The sequence below is a fragment of the Penicillium psychrofluorescens genome, assembly GCF_964197705.1.
Source record: "Penicillium psychrofluorescens genome assembly, chromosome: 5".
Classification (NCBI taxonomy): Eukaryota; Fungi; Ascomycota; class Eurotiomycetes; order Eurotiales; family Aspergillaceae; genus Penicillium; species Penicillium psychrofluorescens.
Genome location: NC_133443.1, coordinates 1,006,945 through 1,024,543, shown reverse-complemented (window position 1 = coordinate 1,024,543; position 17,599 = coordinate 1,006,945). Strand labels below are relative to the sequence as shown.

The 17,599-nt window shown below is 52.0% G+C and overlaps 7 protein-coding genes across 7 annotated transcripts; 4 read left to right on the top strand and 3 right to left on the bottom strand.

Annotated features, from left to right (window-relative positions):
• Positions 1–742: 742 nt before the first annotated feature.
• PFLUO_LOCUS7653 (uncharacterized protein) lies at positions 743–1,825 on the bottom strand (the record flags this gene model as incomplete). Its single annotated transcript, XM_073785315.1, has 1 exon — positions 743–1,825. The coding sequence occupies one exon, from the start codon at positions 1,823–1,825 to the stop codon at positions 743–745; it is 1,083 nt and encodes a 360-aa protein (XP_073641683.1).
• A 554-nt stretch (positions 1,826–2,379) lies between these two features.
• Positions 2,380–3,324, bottom strand: PFLUO_LOCUS7652 (uncharacterized protein; the record flags this gene model as incomplete). The annotated part of the gene is made up of 1 exon (XM_073785314.1): positions 2,380–3,324. One exon carries the CDS (start codon positions 3,322–3,324, stop codon positions 2,380–2,382), a length of 945 nt encoding a protein of 314 aa, XP_073641682.1.
• A 755-nt stretch (positions 3,325–4,079) lies between these two features.
• On the top strand, positions 4,080–6,962 carry PFLUO_LOCUS7651 (uncharacterized protein; the record flags this gene model as incomplete). Its single annotated transcript, XM_073785313.1, has 6 exons — positions 4,080–4,378; positions 4,468–5,147; positions 5,329–5,544; positions 5,596–6,457; positions 6,514–6,755; positions 6,814–6,962. The coding sequence occupies 6 exons, from the start codon at positions 4,080–4,082 to the stop codon at positions 6,960–6,962; spliced, it is 2,448 nt and encodes an 815-aa protein (XP_073641681.1).
• A 163-nt stretch (positions 6,963–7,125) lies between these two features.
• PFLUO_LOCUS7650 (uncharacterized protein) lies at positions 7,126–8,662 on the top strand (the record flags this gene model as incomplete). Its single annotated transcript, XM_073785312.1, has 3 exons — positions 7,126–7,542; positions 7,612–8,496; positions 8,549–8,662. 3 exons carry the CDS (start codon positions 7,126–7,128, stop codon positions 8,660–8,662), a joined length of 1,416 nt encoding a protein of 471 aa, XP_073641680.1.
• A 2,563-nt stretch (positions 8,663–11,225) lies between these two features.
• On the top strand, positions 11,226–11,634 carry PFLUO_LOCUS7649 (uncharacterized protein; the record flags this gene model as incomplete). The annotated part of the gene is made up of 3 exons (XM_073785311.1): positions 11,226–11,297; positions 11,355–11,410; positions 11,472–11,634. 3 exons carry the CDS (start codon positions 11,226–11,228, stop codon positions 11,632–11,634), a joined length of 291 nt encoding a protein of 96 aa, XP_073641679.1.
• Positions 11,635–11,775: 141 nt separating this feature from the next.
• PFLUO_LOCUS7648 (uncharacterized protein) lies at positions 11,776–13,010 on the bottom strand (the record flags this gene model as incomplete). Its single annotated transcript, XM_073785309.1, has 3 exons — positions 11,776–12,685; positions 12,746–12,791; positions 12,848–13,010. The coding sequence occupies 3 exons, from the start codon at positions 13,008–13,010 to the stop codon at positions 11,776–11,778; spliced, it is 1,119 nt and encodes a 372-aa protein (XP_073641678.1).
• A 1,576-nt stretch (positions 13,011–14,586) lies between these two features.
• On the top strand, positions 14,587–15,064 carry PFLUO_LOCUS7647 (Transcription initiation factor IIA subunit 2; the record flags this gene model as incomplete). The annotated part of the gene is made up of 3 exons (XM_073785308.1): positions 14,587–14,627; positions 14,700–14,847; positions 14,918–15,064. 3 exons carry the CDS (start codon positions 14,587–14,589, stop codon positions 15,062–15,064), a joined length of 336 nt encoding a protein of 111 aa, XP_073641677.1.
• Between the last annotated feature and the right edge of the window lie 2,535 nt (positions 15,065–17,599).

Here is a 17,599-nt window from a genome sequence, read left to right as displayed (position 1 = left end):
ATGCCGATATCACCGTTCCCTCTGACGGTCTCAAACGTCCTATCCAAGGCCTGTGGGGTCACTCAGAAATCTCCCAGAGCGGTCGTGTCTATGCCACGAGCGCCCAGCTCATACAGTTTCGGCCGAATACTGTCTGCACCATCTCCAACGAAGAGGGCCTAAGTTGGACGCTAAACGCAAGACACGATTGGAAACAGCTTGGCTGGACCTCGATAGATTTGTGCGCCGGGTACTTAGCATGCTCGGATACCAGAATTTGGTTATAATGGGCTGGTTGAGGATTGTCTGAAATTTTTTTTTGTTCACATTTTTAAGGCATGGCTGCCATATGTCAATCTACCGCTGTTAATATTAATATTATAAAAAGAGCTTTTAATTGACTTCAACATCTCAATTAATCTCTGCCACTCTGAAATATCATCAGACAACAAAAGTAGATGGGACGCAAAAGTTAGGGTAGAAATTAATGACTGTTACATGCTGATACATTTTCTACTGTCCTTAATTGTTTGAAACAAAATTGCGTGTTGAATTGATAAATGATAACAATCTGGGAAGTTGATATATATTTCAAGATCAAGAGCTGCCTTTGTCCACTGGAATGCAAGTGATAAACATCTACCTAATGGAATCATAGAAAAGCAATAACTCTTGCTTCAGGAAACTATGATAAATCAAGATTGTACATAGGAAACAAGAAAACACCCCAGTCCCCAGTTTCTCCTTAGCACATAACCCGTTGTCAATCAATCTCTTTACGCTTTCCTCCACCACTCAGTTCATCTCCATAGAATGTTTCCTTAGGGAGCCTCTTGAACAGGCTCATTGATCGTGGACGCGGCACCTGCGGATCTGGATGACATCGAACAGTAAACCGACTCTGCTTGATTCGAGGTCCACTAGTCTGGATCCAGTCCAGACCATCAGGAGAGGAGCTCGCGATGTAGTCATTTGCTTTGGATATGCGAGTGCGAGGAAGATCTTCAGTGTCGGGAACAATCCACACGATTGGTTTGGCTGGGCGTTCTTCCTTTTTCCCCGATGGGTGCTGGGTCTCTGTCTCTGACTGGGGTTTCGACCGAATAACCAAGTCGAAGGGAGCGGGATCCCGCTTGCGTTTCACCGGTGCAGATTCCTTGCAACGAGTGTGTTGTTCCTTTTTCTTTCCCCTCTTCTGTCCATTTTCGTTTGCGTCTGCCAGCAACTGGAGGCGAGCTCGTTGTTCGCGTGCTATTGCAGAACGACATTCCTTCAGCCAGTACTCTACATCAGGAGCATCTTCAAGCTCGAGACCGGCAGGGCAACAGGTCTGAGTAACCATAAATTCCTGGTAGGCGTGGCTGTATCTCTTACGTAGGAACTGGATACGGCCCAGATAGTAGTGGCATCTTGCCACGGACCCTTCGCCGTCCTCCAGTTCCTGGGCCCTTTTGAGAACATTTCGCGCTTCGACCAGCGCACAGTCGTAGTCCTTTGCTTTGATGATGTAGAAGATCGAGCAAAGGGCTAGCGAGATACGGAGGCCATGCATTCTTGTAATAAGACGGTCAGGATCAGGGATGGTAGGTGCCTTTAGTGGCAGGACCATGTTCATGACTTCGACTTTGCTTTGGAATCGCTCGTGAATCTTCTGTTTGAATTCTTGGTCTTCGTGCGCGGACACAGGTGTCGATTCCCAGTGTTCGAGGTCCCAAAGCGAAGGGTCTTCGTCGTACCGCGGACTCTTGGCGCCAGTCTCTGGCAGGTCATCGGCGTGGTCTGGGTCGAGGGCATCGTCGTTGTCCTGCCATATTGGCTGGGAAGGAGAGCAAATATCCCGTCGCATCGGGTCAAGTTGAGTGGTTGCTTCGATGGATAATGATGGGTATGTTGTGTGGTGGAGAGAGAGAGAGAGAGAGAGAGAGAGAATGTGATTAGAAGGTAAAATTTGGGTATGAACCAGGTGTGACGTCTGCCTTATCGATTCAAGTGTTGAAACTTCCCGTTTCGGAAGGCATCTATATCGTCAGGAAGTATAGCACGCGCCAGTCGGTGGGTTTCTCCATCCATTCGATAGACAAAGAGCATGTTAGTTATATCATTGTTCGATGGTGTTTCTTTTTCTTCTCGTTTCGTTTCGTTTTTCTTTCTTTGTTTGTACCGGTCAGATCGAGATCCCCACCACGATCTTTCGGGCGGGTTTCTACGGCAGTTGGAGATGAAACCAGATGTATGAAAGAGTATTGGATTGTCTAGCTATTCTATCTCAGCAAAAGAAAAAAAAAGAGTCAAGACTGCAATCTATCGGTCACGGGCAATACACGGGCGGACTAGAATCAAGATCGAACTACTGAATCCCTGCAAAGACGTTAGAAAATCAAACTGGTCGTCAAACTCCTACTATTTCTCTTCATCAGGTATGGGAAAAACTGTAGTAGAATCAGCAAAAGCCATTTCATCGATCGATCGAGCCGGAGAGCATGCGGGTTCTCGCACATTGAAACTGGTTGTCTCCATGGAGTGGTCAGGCGAGGTCTGCGAGACGTCAGAGGAAACTAGACAGAGTGAGCTTCTGCTGTCAGCCGATCCAAGCAGGGGACGAATGGATGCCTTGGAAGAGACACTGTGCCCATCCACAGCCTCTTCGCGAGTGAAATCTTCGATCGCTTTCCGCTGGTAGTGGCGAGTCTTGGTGTGATACCCCGGGGTGCACAGCGCGCGGGCGAGCGACCAGTAGGCCTCGGTGAATTCTTTCAGGGTCAGTAGATTCCGTCCACGGACGAAATGCGCCATGCCGGTGAAGTGGCGGGTGTGTGCGCTGTCGAAGAGGTAGTGCCGCGAGAGCATCTGGAGGACCACGTCCACGCGCTTGTTGGATTCTTCGCATCGTCCCAGAGTGTGTAGGACGGCGGCTACAAAGATGCGGCAGCGGATCTCTTCGACCGGGGGCAGGAATGGATCGGTGCAGATCGTACGCGAGACAATGTCCATCGCGAATCCGGGGTATCCGTCTTGCCATTGTTGTTCTGCTTCTGCGAGGGGTCCCGACTCGTTGTCGGAGGAGAGCCAGATGTCCGCGATCCAGGTGTCTGTGCTTGCTTGGATACTTGTCTGAATGTCAAGTGGCAGCGAGGTAGACATGTGGGTCCGGGATTGCAGATGTGCCACCAGGAGATCATACTCGGCAAGTTGTGCCTGAAGCGAGGTGATCGTCTCGGCTGCTTCGGAGAGATCCTGTTGAAGTGTCGCTCTCTCATTAGAGAGGCGATTGGTCATCGACCGGAGGCGGGCGACATCGGAGTCTTTCTTGCATCCGCGCATGCGGCGGATAAGGTTCGACAACATGATGTGATCTGATTATCAAGGAAGCGGCGGACCAAGGGTTATTTATGCCGCAGCGACGACTCCGACGAAAGACCCGGTTCCACGACGCGGGCCAGCTCTCAAAGAAACGCGACCGAGCGACAATGTCTTGGTCCGGTTTCATCATCGACTCACTCTCGAACACCCGGCTTGTGTTGGGGATCGTCATGGATCGGTCGATTGTGGGGCCAAACCGTGCAAACAGAAAGGAACAAAACCACGCATCCCGTCAAACAGGACAAACAGCGCTATGACCGCCATCTGGGGCTCCATCCAGCCCGGGGCTCTCCACATCTTCATTGTCTGGCCGCGTAGAACGCCAGCACGAGTGGGAACGGCGCGACGTCAGACGGCATGCACGGGATGGAGTAGCATCGCGCAGTCCAATCTGATCGAAGTAAATCCGCGCCGGCCTGGCCCTAGACTTGCGGGGCTGTTTGCAATTAGGATGACGGAGGGGTGATCTCGCTTTGGGGGGGGCGCGCAGGTATAATAAACTTGATTGCCCTGGGGTTTCTGACTTTCTCGTCAGACACCCGTGTAGTCTTTGCTGTGGTTTCACTGGCTCCCTAGTTCCTCCCCCCCCCCCAATTGCGCCATTCTTCTAGACCAGTTCTACAGAGACTCGGTCTTTCTGCACAACACAAGGTACCCCTTGCTGCCTGAACAATTGTTCTTGCTTTCGTTTGGTCGGTCTTCTCTTTCCACTTGCCCGCATCACATTTCTAGCAATCAAGATGTCACCGTCGGCCGTTCGCACCGAGGATGCTGTCGAGATCGTGGATATCCACCAGAGCGACATGGATTTCTCTCTCGCGGATGAGATCTACAGTCAAATTGATCCTCCCGCGGGGACTCCGCGCTCGTTTCCCACTCTACTACTATACGACGCCAAGGGGCTGAAGCTGTTCGAGAAGATCACGTACCTGGACGAGTACTACCTGACCAACACGGAGATCGAGGTGTTGACCGCCAACGCGAAGCGCATCGTCGAACGGATTCCGAAGAATGCCCAGGTCGTGGAGCTTGGTAGTGGGTCTGTTGTTCTTGCTCTGCATCCGCAGCCTGGATTATGCGTCGTAGAGCGTCGATGCCCTCGCAGACTTTCTGACACTTTTTCTCTAGAAATCTGCGCAAGGTCGAGATCTTGCTCCGGGAGTGCGAGCGCACGAAGAAGCCGGTGGACTACTATGCGTTGGATCTCTCTCTGGATGAACTGAAGCGGACCTTTTCCGAGATCAACCCAGAGGGGTTCGCGTATGTGGGACTGCATGGTCTTCATGGCACGTACGACGATGGCCTCGTCTGGCTGCAGAATGCAGAGAATCGGACGAGGCCGACCGTGGTATTGTCCATTGGATCCTCCATCGGTAACTTTAGCCGCTCCACTGCCCCGGAATTCCTCGCTGGTTTTGCGAAATCGTTGAGTCCGGGGGACCTGATGATCATTGGCCTGGACGCCTGCCAGGACCCGGACCGGGTGTTCAAGGCGTACAATGACTCCGAGGGCGTCACGCATCAATTCTATGAGAATGGGCTGGTCCACGCGAATCGCGTTCTGGGGTTCGACGCGTTCAAGGCCGACGAGTGGGAGATTGTCACGGCGTACGATGTGCCTGGCGGGCGACACCACGCGTACTACTCGCCCAAGGTGGACGTAGTGATCAATGGCCGGGCCATTGGGAAAGGCGAGAAGCTGCACTTTGAAGAGTCAGTCAAGTACAATCGCCAGCAACGGGATGTTTTATGGCGCGAGGCTGCGTTAATTGCTCAGGCCGAGTTTGGCAATGACGCCGACACTTACCGTGCGTGTTTACGTCATCGTCTCTGCTCTCCATATGTCCCGATCACATACACTTGCTCTCCACTGACTCACTCTTCACTCACTTGCACACACTCCCTCTCCCTCTCTCTCTCTCTTCCCTCCCTCCCTCCTCCCTCTCTCCCTCTCTCCCTCTCCCATCATGCTCACCGCGTCCCTGCTAGATCTCCATCTGCTGTCGCCTTCTGCCCATCCGCTTCCCACCGATCCTGCCCAATATGCCGGCCATCCCGTTCCGCAGTCCAAGGACTTCCAGACTCTCTGGACCACCTGGGATATCATCACCAAGACCATGATCCCTCGTGAGGAGCTCTGGTCCAAGCCCATCGAGCTCCGCAACTCGCTGATTTTCTATCTGGGTCATCTTCCCACCTTTTGTGGTTTGTCCTGACAAATTGAAGATCCCCGCATCTCCACACTAACCGCACTAGATATTCATCTCACACGAGTGCTTGGAGACAAGCCGACGGAACCCAGCTCGTACCGCCAGATCTTTGAACGCGGCATTGACCCCGATGTCAATGACCCCAAGCAGTGCCATTCCCACAGCGAGGCGCCTGACGAGTGGCCGCCGCTGGACGAGATCCTAGATTACCAAGAACGCGTCCGCAGCCGCGTCCGGGCACTGATCAACGGGGGACCCATCACAGACCGGAGTCTTGCGGAAGCGCTCTGGATTAGTCTCGAGCATGAAGCGATGCACCTGGAGACCTTCTTGTACATGCTGCTCCAGAGCGACAAAGTGCTGCCTCCTGTCGGCGTGGAACGACCTGACTTCGCGCACCTAGCCCAGCAAGCAAAGACCAACGCAAAACCGAATGAGTGGTTCACTATTCCGGAGCAGCGATTGGCTATTGGCCTGGACGACTCGAATGAGAACGTACTGCCCCGGAGCTCTTTCGGCTGGGATAATGAAAAGCCTCAGAGGACAGTGGCGGTGCACTCTTTCGAGGCTCAAGCCCGCCCGATCACCAACGGCGAATACGCAAAGTACTTGCAGATTAATCAGATTCAAACACGGCCAGCCTCCTGGACCCAAATTTCCCAGAATGGTGGCCTCTCACAGAACGGCAACGGTTCAGCCACGGACGAATCCTTGGATAAATATGCCATTCGGACTGTGTTTGGCCCCGTCCCCTTGAGGCTTGCCGAGGATTGGCCGTTGATGGCTTCCTATGATGAGCTGGCCGGCTATGCCGAATGGACCAAGTGTCGCATCCCTACTCTCGATGAGGTCAAGAGCATTTATCAGCATTCTGCCCAGCTTAACGGCCGAGATTCTCATCCCACGAGGTTTGTCTAGCCCACTCCTGTTCGAGACGAGAGAGAATAACTAATCGGATTGGCAGCAACGGAACCAACGGGTTGTCCACAAACGGTCACAAGCCGCCATCTCGGAGCGGGCTGCCCGTATTCTTGAACCTCGACGGTTGCAACGTTGGGTTCCGCCACTGGCACCCGACCCCAGTTACCGCACAGGGCGACCGACTCGCCGGCCAGGGTGAACTAGGCGGCGTCTGGGAATGGACGAGTTCGCCGTTGTCGCCGCACGAGGGATTCAAGCCCATGGAGATCTACCCGGGCTATACTTGTAAGTGATCCCTCAACCCTTACAGTCTTGTCTGCTTGCTCACTTTTTTTTTTTCCAGCGGATTTCTTTGATGGAAAGCATCATGTTGTCCTTGGCGGGTCTTGGGCCACTTATCCGCGGATTGCAGGCCGGACAACCTTTGTCAATTGGTACCAGCACAACTACTTATACGCCTGGGCTGGCGCACGGCTGGTGAGGGACCTGTGAAGCGTTCTTCCCCCTAAGGGAGGTTAAATAGGAAACGAACAGATAAACGATGTCATTGTTGCGATAAGATAAAATCAGATAAACTGATAAGAGCCGGTGTCGTAGTTGCCCCTCATCGTGTCTCTTCTCCAACACTTCCCGGTTCAACACCACCCATCACATCATGTCTCTCGAAACCATCACGACCATCTCCCCCGCCACAAATGCCCCGATCCTCACTCGCACGGGCATCTCATCTGATGACCTGACTCGCATCCCCGAGACCGCCCAGGCCGCCTTTCGATCGTTCTCGCAGTCCACCACCCTGGAGCAGAGACAGCAGATCGTGTCGCGGGCATTGGCGATCCTAGAGAAGAAGAAGGATGAGCTCGCTCGCGAAGTCTCCGAGCAGATGGGCCGGCCTATTGCGTATACCGGCGTGGAAATCGCAACGGCCATCAAGCGCAGCCACTACCTGAACCGCATTAGTACGTCGGTGCTTGGTGAGGAAGGCGTTGTCCCAGGCGAGGAAGAAAAGGGCTTTCGACGGTATATCAAACGCCAGCCGGTGGGTGTGGCGCTGATCATCTTTGCATGGAACGTGAGTTTGTTTGTTTCTTTTTCGCTTTCTATCACTTCAAGACCCCAACTAAGGTCATCGTTTTCCTAGTACCCCTACCTCATTCTGGTCAACAGCTTGATCCCTGCGATCCTGGCAGGAAATGCGGTCATCCTGAAACCCTCTCCCCAGACCCCGACCATCGTTGAGCAGGTCGCCTCGGCCTTCTACGAGGCCGGTCTTCCCAAAGATGTGATCCAGTACTTCCACTGCGGGTCCCTGACCCTCATTGAGACATTGGTCCGCTCTCCGCTAGTGAACCACATCTGCTTCACCGGCTCGGTGGCCGGTGGTCTGGCCGTGCAGAAAGCAGCCGCCGACCGGATTGTGAACGTGGGTCTTGAGCTGGGCGGCAAGGACCCAGCGTACGTGCGGGACGATGTGGATGTGGCCTGGGCAGCGGAGGAGATTGTCGACGGCGCGATCTTCAACAGCGGACAGAGCTGCTGCGCACTCGAGCGCGTGTACGTTCACGAGAAGGTCTACGATGGCTTCGTGGCGGAGGTCAAGAACGTGCTGAGCAAGTATCGCGTCGGCGAGCCCTCTGATCCCAAGACTCAGATCGGGCCTGTTATCTCCAAGCGCGCAAGGGAGATGATCCTGGCGCACGTTGCGGATGCAGTCAAGAAGGGCGCAAAGGATGAGACACCTGCTAACGAGACGTTTGAGAACTTTCCCCCCAATGGAAACTATGTCAAGCCTACTCTGCTCACGGGTGTGAACCATGACATGCTCGTTATGACGGAGGAGACATTTGGCCCGGTCATTCCTGTCATGAAGGTATCGGGCGATGACGAGGCTATTCGGCTGATGAATGATAGCGAGTTCGGTCTGACAGCTAGTCTTTGGACGAAGGATATTGCTACGGCGGAGAAGCTGATGGAGCGGGTCGAGGCGGGGACTGTGTTTGTCAACCGCGCTGACTATCCTGCTCCGGTGAGTTTTGGTATCCTTCCAATCTAAACTATTCTAACATTTTATTCGATAGGACCTGGCTTGGACCGGCTGGAAGAACTCGGGCCGAGGCGTGACTCTCAGCCGATTTGGGTTCGAGCAGTTCGTGAAGCTGAAGAGCCACCACATCAAAGACTACCCGAAATAGATCGTGGGATTGTGAGTTGTTATGAGATCTTGAATATATGTAGGGCATAATGAGGGATTTATCTAAGCTCAATGTGTATCAAATCATCCACATCATGGTATCTTTTTTGTGTATATATTTGCTCTTCCACCCTGGCTTATGGGTCTATCTCTGAGCTCTAAGGAACTTGAATTCCTCGGCATAGCAGTACTAAACAACCCCGATAATACACGAACTCACCTTCTTATGTTCTAGTCCCGAACCATCCAGTCACTGAGGAAACCAACATAAATGTAAACCATGTCAATCAAGCTTATCTCTAGCTCAACGAGTGGAATGGAAGTTAGCAGCCCGCCTAGGGCGGCCCGTGGAAGTTTCGATGAGCATCAAGAATGCAAGCCAAGTCAAGCATCTGTTAGTTATTACGGCGGTGTTACTTCATGATACACGATATGCGCCAACCTCAAGCCTTACGTTGCGAGGACTCCACCGCATGCCGGTCGTCCAGTCACGGGTCCCTTGAGAGAATAGATGTTTCGTGACAGGTACCGAGATCGGAAAAACGGGAGTTGGCCTAAAATCAATGCTCAAAACCTGTAAATGGTCTTGTTTCCACCATGGATCGAGCGATGGTCCTAAGTTGACCAGTCATCTTCCTTGTGAATTACTAGTTTAGACGTCTGGGGCTTAGTTAGGGCCCGGCCTCCATTCACCCACCAAAAATATAATAATAGCATCTGTTTAGAAAGAGAAGCAGAATAATAATCCCAACACACAACAAACCCACCTTCCCTCTAATGTATGTATCTCTATCTCCTTTGTCTGGAATGCGTACTAAAAACCGGTACCTGCAGCTGAACAGGGTGGGAGCGCGCCAAGTCCCTCGGAGCATTACTCTGACGCAAGGGATGAACCACCAAAATAACAACCAACAAAAACCCACCCGGGATGCGGACGCAAGGGCGTTTTCTGCTTCCTGCTGTCTCGTATTTTCGGTTATATTCATGTGGCGTTTTGCCGTGTGCAGGAAGCTGGGTTGCACAAAGGAAGGAACGAAGAAGCGAGGGAATGGAGCTCAGCCGCATCCTGGGCCGGACTGGACTGGTCTAGGTTGGGGATTGAGAATTGGACCGGGGGGGGGGAGGGGCTGTGTTCATGCCATGTGTCGAGGAATTTGAGTACATTAGCTTTCTGGCAAGCACATATGCTGCAATCTGAGAGCTTTATTGTTTTGTTTTTTCATGCGTGTACAGTGTATCGTGACTCTCCCCAAAACAGTAGGGAAATGGTACAGCTCATTCCAGAATGAGTATTACATACTGTGTATAGTAAGTAGTCTTCCATGATCACCCCTGTCAGTGACGAATCCATGATCGATCCATGCAGGGCGCAGGTCCGGTGATGAGGATCGACCGCGCGTTCATCATTGAGATTACAGTAATGCGCCAGCCGAATTACGAAACAGGCAATCCCCGGTCACGACAAAGAAAGGAAGAATGGGCACACAGGCCAACCTGAGTTTAATTGTAAGAAGCTATCGACATTGACAGGAGGAGGCAGCAGTCCCAGTCAGGCACCGTGCCAGGCCCTCGGGGTATGTTCATGCGCATACCCGATCCAGCAGACGGGCGTGTTTTTCAATCTGCACTGGGGAAACACTAGCCCAAAACCTTAAAATCGCGCCGAGTTCCGAGTCTGCACTGTCCAAGGGACGGCGAAGAATGCGCGATGGAGATCTTTCAGCAGCACGCGAGGCCGAAATCTCGCGTTTCTCCTTTTTGCCCCTTTGAGGCAGAGGCCGTTTGTCTGCTCTCCACTCTCTTACTCTCTTGTCTCCACTGATGTCCTTTGAGTGCAGTCGGCCTATGCTTTCCCTGCAGGGCACAGGCCTATGACGACTTGCTCGCCACTTGCTGCCTGTAACAATAGGCGGCGTATTGTTCCGGAGTTTCGGCAGATGATGCGGTACCTGGAAGGGGAGAAACAACTAACAGAGAACTTTGGGCTGCCAGGGGAACAAGCGTGGCCAGGGCAGCGAGCGAGACACTGGAATGTGTCACACACATACACTAGTCCCCAGGAAAGGGAGACCAGCGGCCAGGACTTGCCGTGATCTTGCCGGGCCTATTATCGTTCCATGCCACAGGATGGGCAATCCCGTTGATCGGAGGATCCATCGGTCCCTGACAAGGCCGGGATCAGCATGGATTTGCATACTGCAGATGGAGCGGCTGCCCCGTATGTAACTTACTTCGTACGCTTATTATATATGTACCCCGGCCGGTATCCTCTTTTGTTTCTCTCACCGACGCCTCAATGTCATAGCGCATCTGCAGTGTTTCCGTTCTTTCCGTTTCTTTTTTAGGCGTTATCGTCCCCAGTCCCTCGTTTGATCCTCCTGTCTCTCGTTGTTATAGCATTTGTTTCACCACCGGAGCATTGCTTTTCGTTGTTGCTTTTCATTGTTCCAAGATACCCAGATACCTCGACTTGCATCAGCATCGTTTCATCGCTTCATAAACGTCGAAGAATCCCCTGTGTGCCGTCTTCCACAGATCGAAGCCGGGAAAAAAAAACTTCAAGAATGGAGTGTTTTCGTCAGATCATCCGGTGCATCAAGTCACCATTCACACCCAAGCCGAGGGTGCTTGAAATCGTGAGTTGACTGCCGTGTTCCATTTTGAGGAATCGATGCTGATGGTAATGCATGCAGGGCCCTCCCACCAACTTCAGAAAGGAAGAGTTGCCTGCCTTCTTCTCCGATGCCGAGTCAGTCTTATCGCCCACGCATAAACTCCTTGAGCGACCGAGTCTGACCAATCTGCCACAGCACCCTGACGTCTCGAGTCAGCCGCGAGCCGACCCCGGAGGAGCCGGAGAAGAGTGGCACTGTCGAGACCGTCGAGTGTCCGCTCTCAGCGAAGGAGAAAATTCAACAACACGTCCGAAGGATGAGCATCATGCTGTCACCGCCAGCGTCCGAGAGTGCATGAAGCCGTCTCGTTGGTCTTGGCCGAATTAGAGTGGCAGCCGTGGAATATAGGAAGTCCGCGAGACCGGCTGATCGTGCCGGAGTCATGTCTGGTTAATATGGTAGCCACCCTACTAGGGCTTCCTCAGTTTGCTTTGGATAATCACACCAAAAATGTTGGAACTTCGTTATAGCGTGTTTTTTTGCCTTTGGGGTCGTTGCTTGCCGCGGGCACTTCTTCCGAGGGAATATGTTCGCCTTTCCTGTTAGATACAGAGGCTCTTTGCCGAGATGGCGCCGGCAGCTCATCGAGGTCATCGAATAACATTTGCATTCTCGACTTTGGCACGTTCTCTGCCGGTCTCTGACCAGGACGAACAATTGATTGTCTTTTAGGTTTCGGAGAGGATGCGGTCGGCTTTTCGGTTGATCTAGTTTTTTCTGTAGACACGCTGCTAGAAGACACTTGGCCGGACTGATTGCCGGCCTGCCGTCTCACCGGTGCAGGAGCAGTAGTAACCTCAAGGTCAAGATCATCATCCGACGCCGTCTCCTCATCAACGTCCATTCGCTGGACCTCTGCAGCCGTCGACGGTGAAGGAGGTTCATCACCACTACTAGCCTTCGCCTGACTGCTGGTAGAAGCAGCCGCTTGTCCGTACCCTGCAGCTGCTCTGGTAGCAGACTTTATAGTCTGCACGCCGGCCAGCGAGCGCGCCTTTCTCGGGCTAGTCAACAGGTCATGGAGATGAGTCCCAGCCCACATCTTCTCATCTTCTGTATCCTCGTGCTCGTCGGCATTCCCTCCTAACACTGGCCCCAGCCCAGCCTTCTGACGTGCTGCGAGCTCCTCGGCTTCATGCTTTCGTTGGACATTCTTTGGTATCGCTGTTCGGCCATCCGTCGGCCTGTCCAGTTCCCCAAAATTTGCCGCGTTCCGAGCCTTGGCTTCCTTCGTCCGCCGAACGTATTCCGCGTAATGTAAGTGTTGGGTGAATGTCTGGGCGACGGCATAGAATTCATCTTCGACCATAATCCAAGCGTCATCTTTGTCTAGGCCTTCGATCAAGAATCTGCATTTCTCGTTAGCGGCTGGTCTGAAATCGGACGGGCATGCGGCGCTGCGAACGCACTCTTCGGACGGGCATCGCTTGATCGGAGACGTAGGCGGGGTTTGAGCTGCGGGAGAGAATGGCATCAGCACATGACGAGTAAAAGTCCCTGGTTCACCCTACAGGATCTAAGAAAGTTCCTTTTGTCAGGCGTAGACGGAGGGTTCTGGGGAGTCTGATCATGATCCGGAGCCACCTCCGCTTTGATGCGCTTCCGCGGCGTCGATTCTTGCTTCACCCGACCAGTGTCATTCTGGCCGATCAGCCAAGGCAGCGTCCTTGGCATGCTGCGGTCACATCAGACGGAGTTACTAGAGGGGGTGGCTGCGACCAAGTTACGGGAAGGAAGAAAGATGGGCGTTCGCGTCGCAGTCGAGCGATAAGATAAGCACGAGGGGTACGCCGAGGTTTCTGAATGTAGGTCGCGTCACTGGTCTAGAAATCCCAGTTCACCAGTGACACGATCTGTTGTCATGGTTTCTGGCCGGCTACGCTGACCTACGTTCTCGGAGAGTGTATATTCGTTTAGCCCGTTAGAACTGAAAGCCCAGACGACTGTGACAGCTCATGAAAGCTTGCCAACGGATCAGACTGGCCCCAACTGAACACCCATCCGGCTCGCTCAGCACGTGTAGCTGCTCCTTAGATACTTGATGATGTACAAGAAAAGGTCTTGATTCGGTGGATTCAGCAGGTGAAGGAGGTGTCATCCATTCCTACAGCAACTCAAATCACGCCAAGCGCAAACCAGCTCTCAGCTATTGCACTTTCCACAGCAGTCTATCTGTTAGATTGAAAGATCATTAACGTAGTAAGGGTGAAGAACACATGCAATCGGCCGCGATATGATCTTTGATATTACACTAAAAGTCCTTATCCACGAATTGCTGAGTGCATGCCCAGAAATGACGGCAATATGAATACATCGATATCAAGTATTTTACCGACACAGTTTGTGATATAACCTATTACTCCTGATCTGGTCATACCCATTATTGCGGCCAGGCAAGCATGACTTCACAATAATATTCTTTTTTGAAATTCTCCGATATCGTGGGGGCTAACTTACCAGCATCCTTTCCGGCTCCGGCGTCACTGAGATCAATAGCTCAAGTAAGATAATCCTGCTAGTCCATTGATATTCGGCAAATCGAGTTCGGCCGATATCATATATCATATCCAGGATGAGTTGCACACACCAATTTATTTTCAAAGGCTTCTATTCTTACATTCTTGGTGCCCCATCTGAAGAACAACGGTGCAGCTGACAGATTGTTTACTTCCGGGGTTTTGTTTAGGGAGTTGTTAGAAACACACCCTTCAGAACTAAAAACACACCCTTCAGAACTAAAAACACACCCTTCAGAACTAAAAACACACCCCCTCCACTATATACGCTAGCCCTTTTAATTTGGCGCGTAAATAATTACTACTATGATACATCCTATTATTACTAGCAATCACATGATTTTTAAACCCTACCTCCCAGCCACGAGCCGAGTTCCATTGCGCAACATCATCAGTACAGACAACCAATCGCGCAGAAAGAACGTATGAGTGGGTCAATGACGGAGCCGAAGAGAGTAAAGCGTGCCATATCGACCATGTCGACCACGAGTGAGCCAAGACCTGTAATGAGGTGAAATAAACAGGGCGCAGTATATTGTTGACACTCTGGCTTAGAATAAAATTGATATTTGACAACAGAACCCTTCAAAAATGATACCCTGCGAGCCAGTCACATGACTCTCCTACACGTGACCACATCCCCGCGCTCATGCGGCTCTCTTCCGGTGCCGGGACTTTTGACTTCATCACCGCTCTCACCTCACCACCCCTGGTTCATCCTGACATTTCTCACGATGGCCACACAGTCCTACTATGAGCTCTACCGTGGGAGCAGGTAAGATTCCCACATGAGCTGCCCAACCAGGAAAAGATGACCGAGAAACTGAAATGAACCGCCTCCACCTAGTCTCGGCCTGTCTCTGACCGACACACTGGACGACCTCATCAACGAAGGTCGCATCGAGCCCCAGCTCGCCATGAAGATCCTCTCCACTTTTGACCGGGTTGTCACTGAGGTGCTGGCGGATAAAGTCCGCGCTCGGCTTACCTTCAAGGTGAGTCACTTCCGTCTCTGCTGCTGGTCTTTATGTCTGGTTTGAATGAAACTGACTGTTTGGTAACTAGGGCCACCTTGATACATACCGATTCTGCGACGACGTCTGGACGTTCCTCATCAAGGATGTGACCTTCAAGCTGGATAATCAGCAAGCCGTGCAAGCAGATAAAGTGAAGATTGTGAGCTGCAACAGCAAGCGGCCTGGAGAGGTATAATTGGGGGTCCTTTTTTCTCGAGCAAAACTATCGGCGTTATCATTCTTCGGATGGTTGCATGGCGTTCTTTTCTATCAGGGGTCTCCTTCAATTTTGAACCCGCCGCAGACCGTGGCGTTTGAGGGCATTTCAAATCGTGTGTTTCTCTGCAAATTTTCTGGTTACAACAGCAATACCCAATATTGAGGATCATATACGTCTTGAGTACTGTAGGTAGTGTGGGTTACGAATATGGGGATCGTTCGAACCCCCACCTTTACGCGCAAAGAAGATAAAACGGAAGTCCTAACATTCGAGAGGTCTGGAATTCTTGCAGCAGCACTCTCTGTAGTATCCTGTCAGTTCTAAAAAACGCAAGTTGAAAGGAGGGATGCTCCCCGTTGAACAAAACAAGAAAATCATGTCCATTGGATCTCTCCTTGAATTCTGGGCAAGTTTATACCTAACACGAATTCTCTACAGATGCAGATCCTCTGAGAATGAGGGAGTTTCCACATCTGTGTCTATCGGGGATGAGGTTTATGGTGTATTTCGGGCCCGCTATGGAACATGTACCGAGGATGGATGCAAAGCAGGCCGCGCGTGGTGGGTTGCCCCAGATGTGCGGGAGCAACACCCGAGGGCTACTTTGACCCCTCTTGGACGGCTCTTATGTGCGGAGCTGAGTTCGAGCATTTCTGAGCCACACCTTGTGAACATTGGATCAGCCTGGATCTCTTTCTATCTACCATACCATCCAAGATGAACTTTTATCCACCCCCCGAAGTGATCACAGCAGGGATCTACTACAACATCCCTTCTTCGCTTCGGCGCCAGGAATCTACCGAGTGGGCCCAAGGATTTCCACACAAGTTGGAGGGTGTCTTTCTCGAGGGACCAGTAGTCAACCAACAAGGCGATGTTTTTGTTGTCGACATACCATTCGGTCGCATTCTGAAGATCGACTCGAACAAGAATGCCGAGACGTGCGCGGAGTGGGACGGCGAGCCCAATGGCCTGGCAATAATGCATGATGGAAGAATCATCGTGGCAGATTATAAAGAAGTGAGTAGGTTCTAAAGATGGCGAGTTTCACACATTGTTGACTTGACGCAGGGACTGCTTTTATTTGACCCCGCCGATAATAGCGTCGTTCCGTACTTGACTCGACGCAATCTTGAGCGATTCAAAGGGGTCAATGACCTGATTGTTGACTCTCAAGGCAACATCTACTTTACAGATCAAGGTAGGACCGGGATGACCGATCCAACTGGAAAGGTTTACCGATATACCGTGGATAAGAAGCTGGACTGTCTTGTGGACAATGGTCCATCTCCCAATGGACTTGTACTGTCAGTGGATGAGAAGACGTTGTATGTGGCTATGACTCGGGCCAATCAGGTCTGGCAGCTTCCGCTCCATGAGGATGGCACAACAACCAAAGTTGGGGTGTTCTTCCAGGGCTTTGGATCCGTCGGGCCAGATGGCTTAACCATCGACCAGCAGGGAAACTTGTTTGTCTGTGTACCAGGACTGGGAAGAGTATTTGTTGTTGACAAGTATGGAATTCCCTTGAAAAGCATCCAAAGTCCTGTTCCGAACGCATTCATCACCAACTGCACATTTGGCGGACAGGACAACCAAGAATTGTTTATGACTGACAGCGTCAATGGGGCAATTCTCAAGGTGGATTGGCACTGTCCGGGCGCGCGGTCATTTATCCCCAATTCTAGATAATTCTATTTCGGAATATTCCTGTTCGAGATGTTCCAATGCCAGATGCTCCTGAGCAGGCTGAGCCCAATCAAGTCGGTACTCAAACTATTCGGCTCCTTCCACCGCCTTAGAAACAGTAGCAGTGTTCATTTGCCCGACGTAGCTTGCCTTAAGTACAGCCGCTAGCCCGACAGCGAGAATGGTGCGCAGCACCCAGATGTGTCTGTACACGGAGAGATCAGCGGGCTCTCCATGATGCAGATCGCCCCCAGGATGAATGTAATAGAATGGACAAAACCAGCAAAACAAATAAGGAAACCCCCAGAGTGGATGAAGGTTACATGACAAAGGAAAAACAATAAGAAGAGTCGGATCTCCGCCCCGTTGGTGTGGTCGCGTCCCGATCTCAATTCCGCATCATCAGTCCTATCAGCCCACATCTTCAGCGACGCACCATCACCATGCCAAACTCCCTCGAGATCCATCGCGCCAGCTGCGCCGACTGCATTCGATGCCGTTCCCTTTCCGGCTTCTCTGAGTCAACGAGGCCTTGAGTCACCAAGTTCGCCTGTCGCGACCCCCTCGCGAGGCTTCCCTGAACCACTAAGTCCTCGAATCACCGAGTCTGCCTCGCTTCCCAAACCTCTCCCCGTACAAGCGCATCAAATATATAACATCTATATGCGCCTACTCCTACCGTCGGCTCTTCCGCTCGCGAATTCGTTGCGTCTCAAGGGAACGCGGGGGACCTGGCCCCGTGTGCCTGTATCGTTCACATTTCGTCTTCCACCATAATGATCGGGCATGCCCAGAGGTCTTGGACACGCGCCCCCACAGATC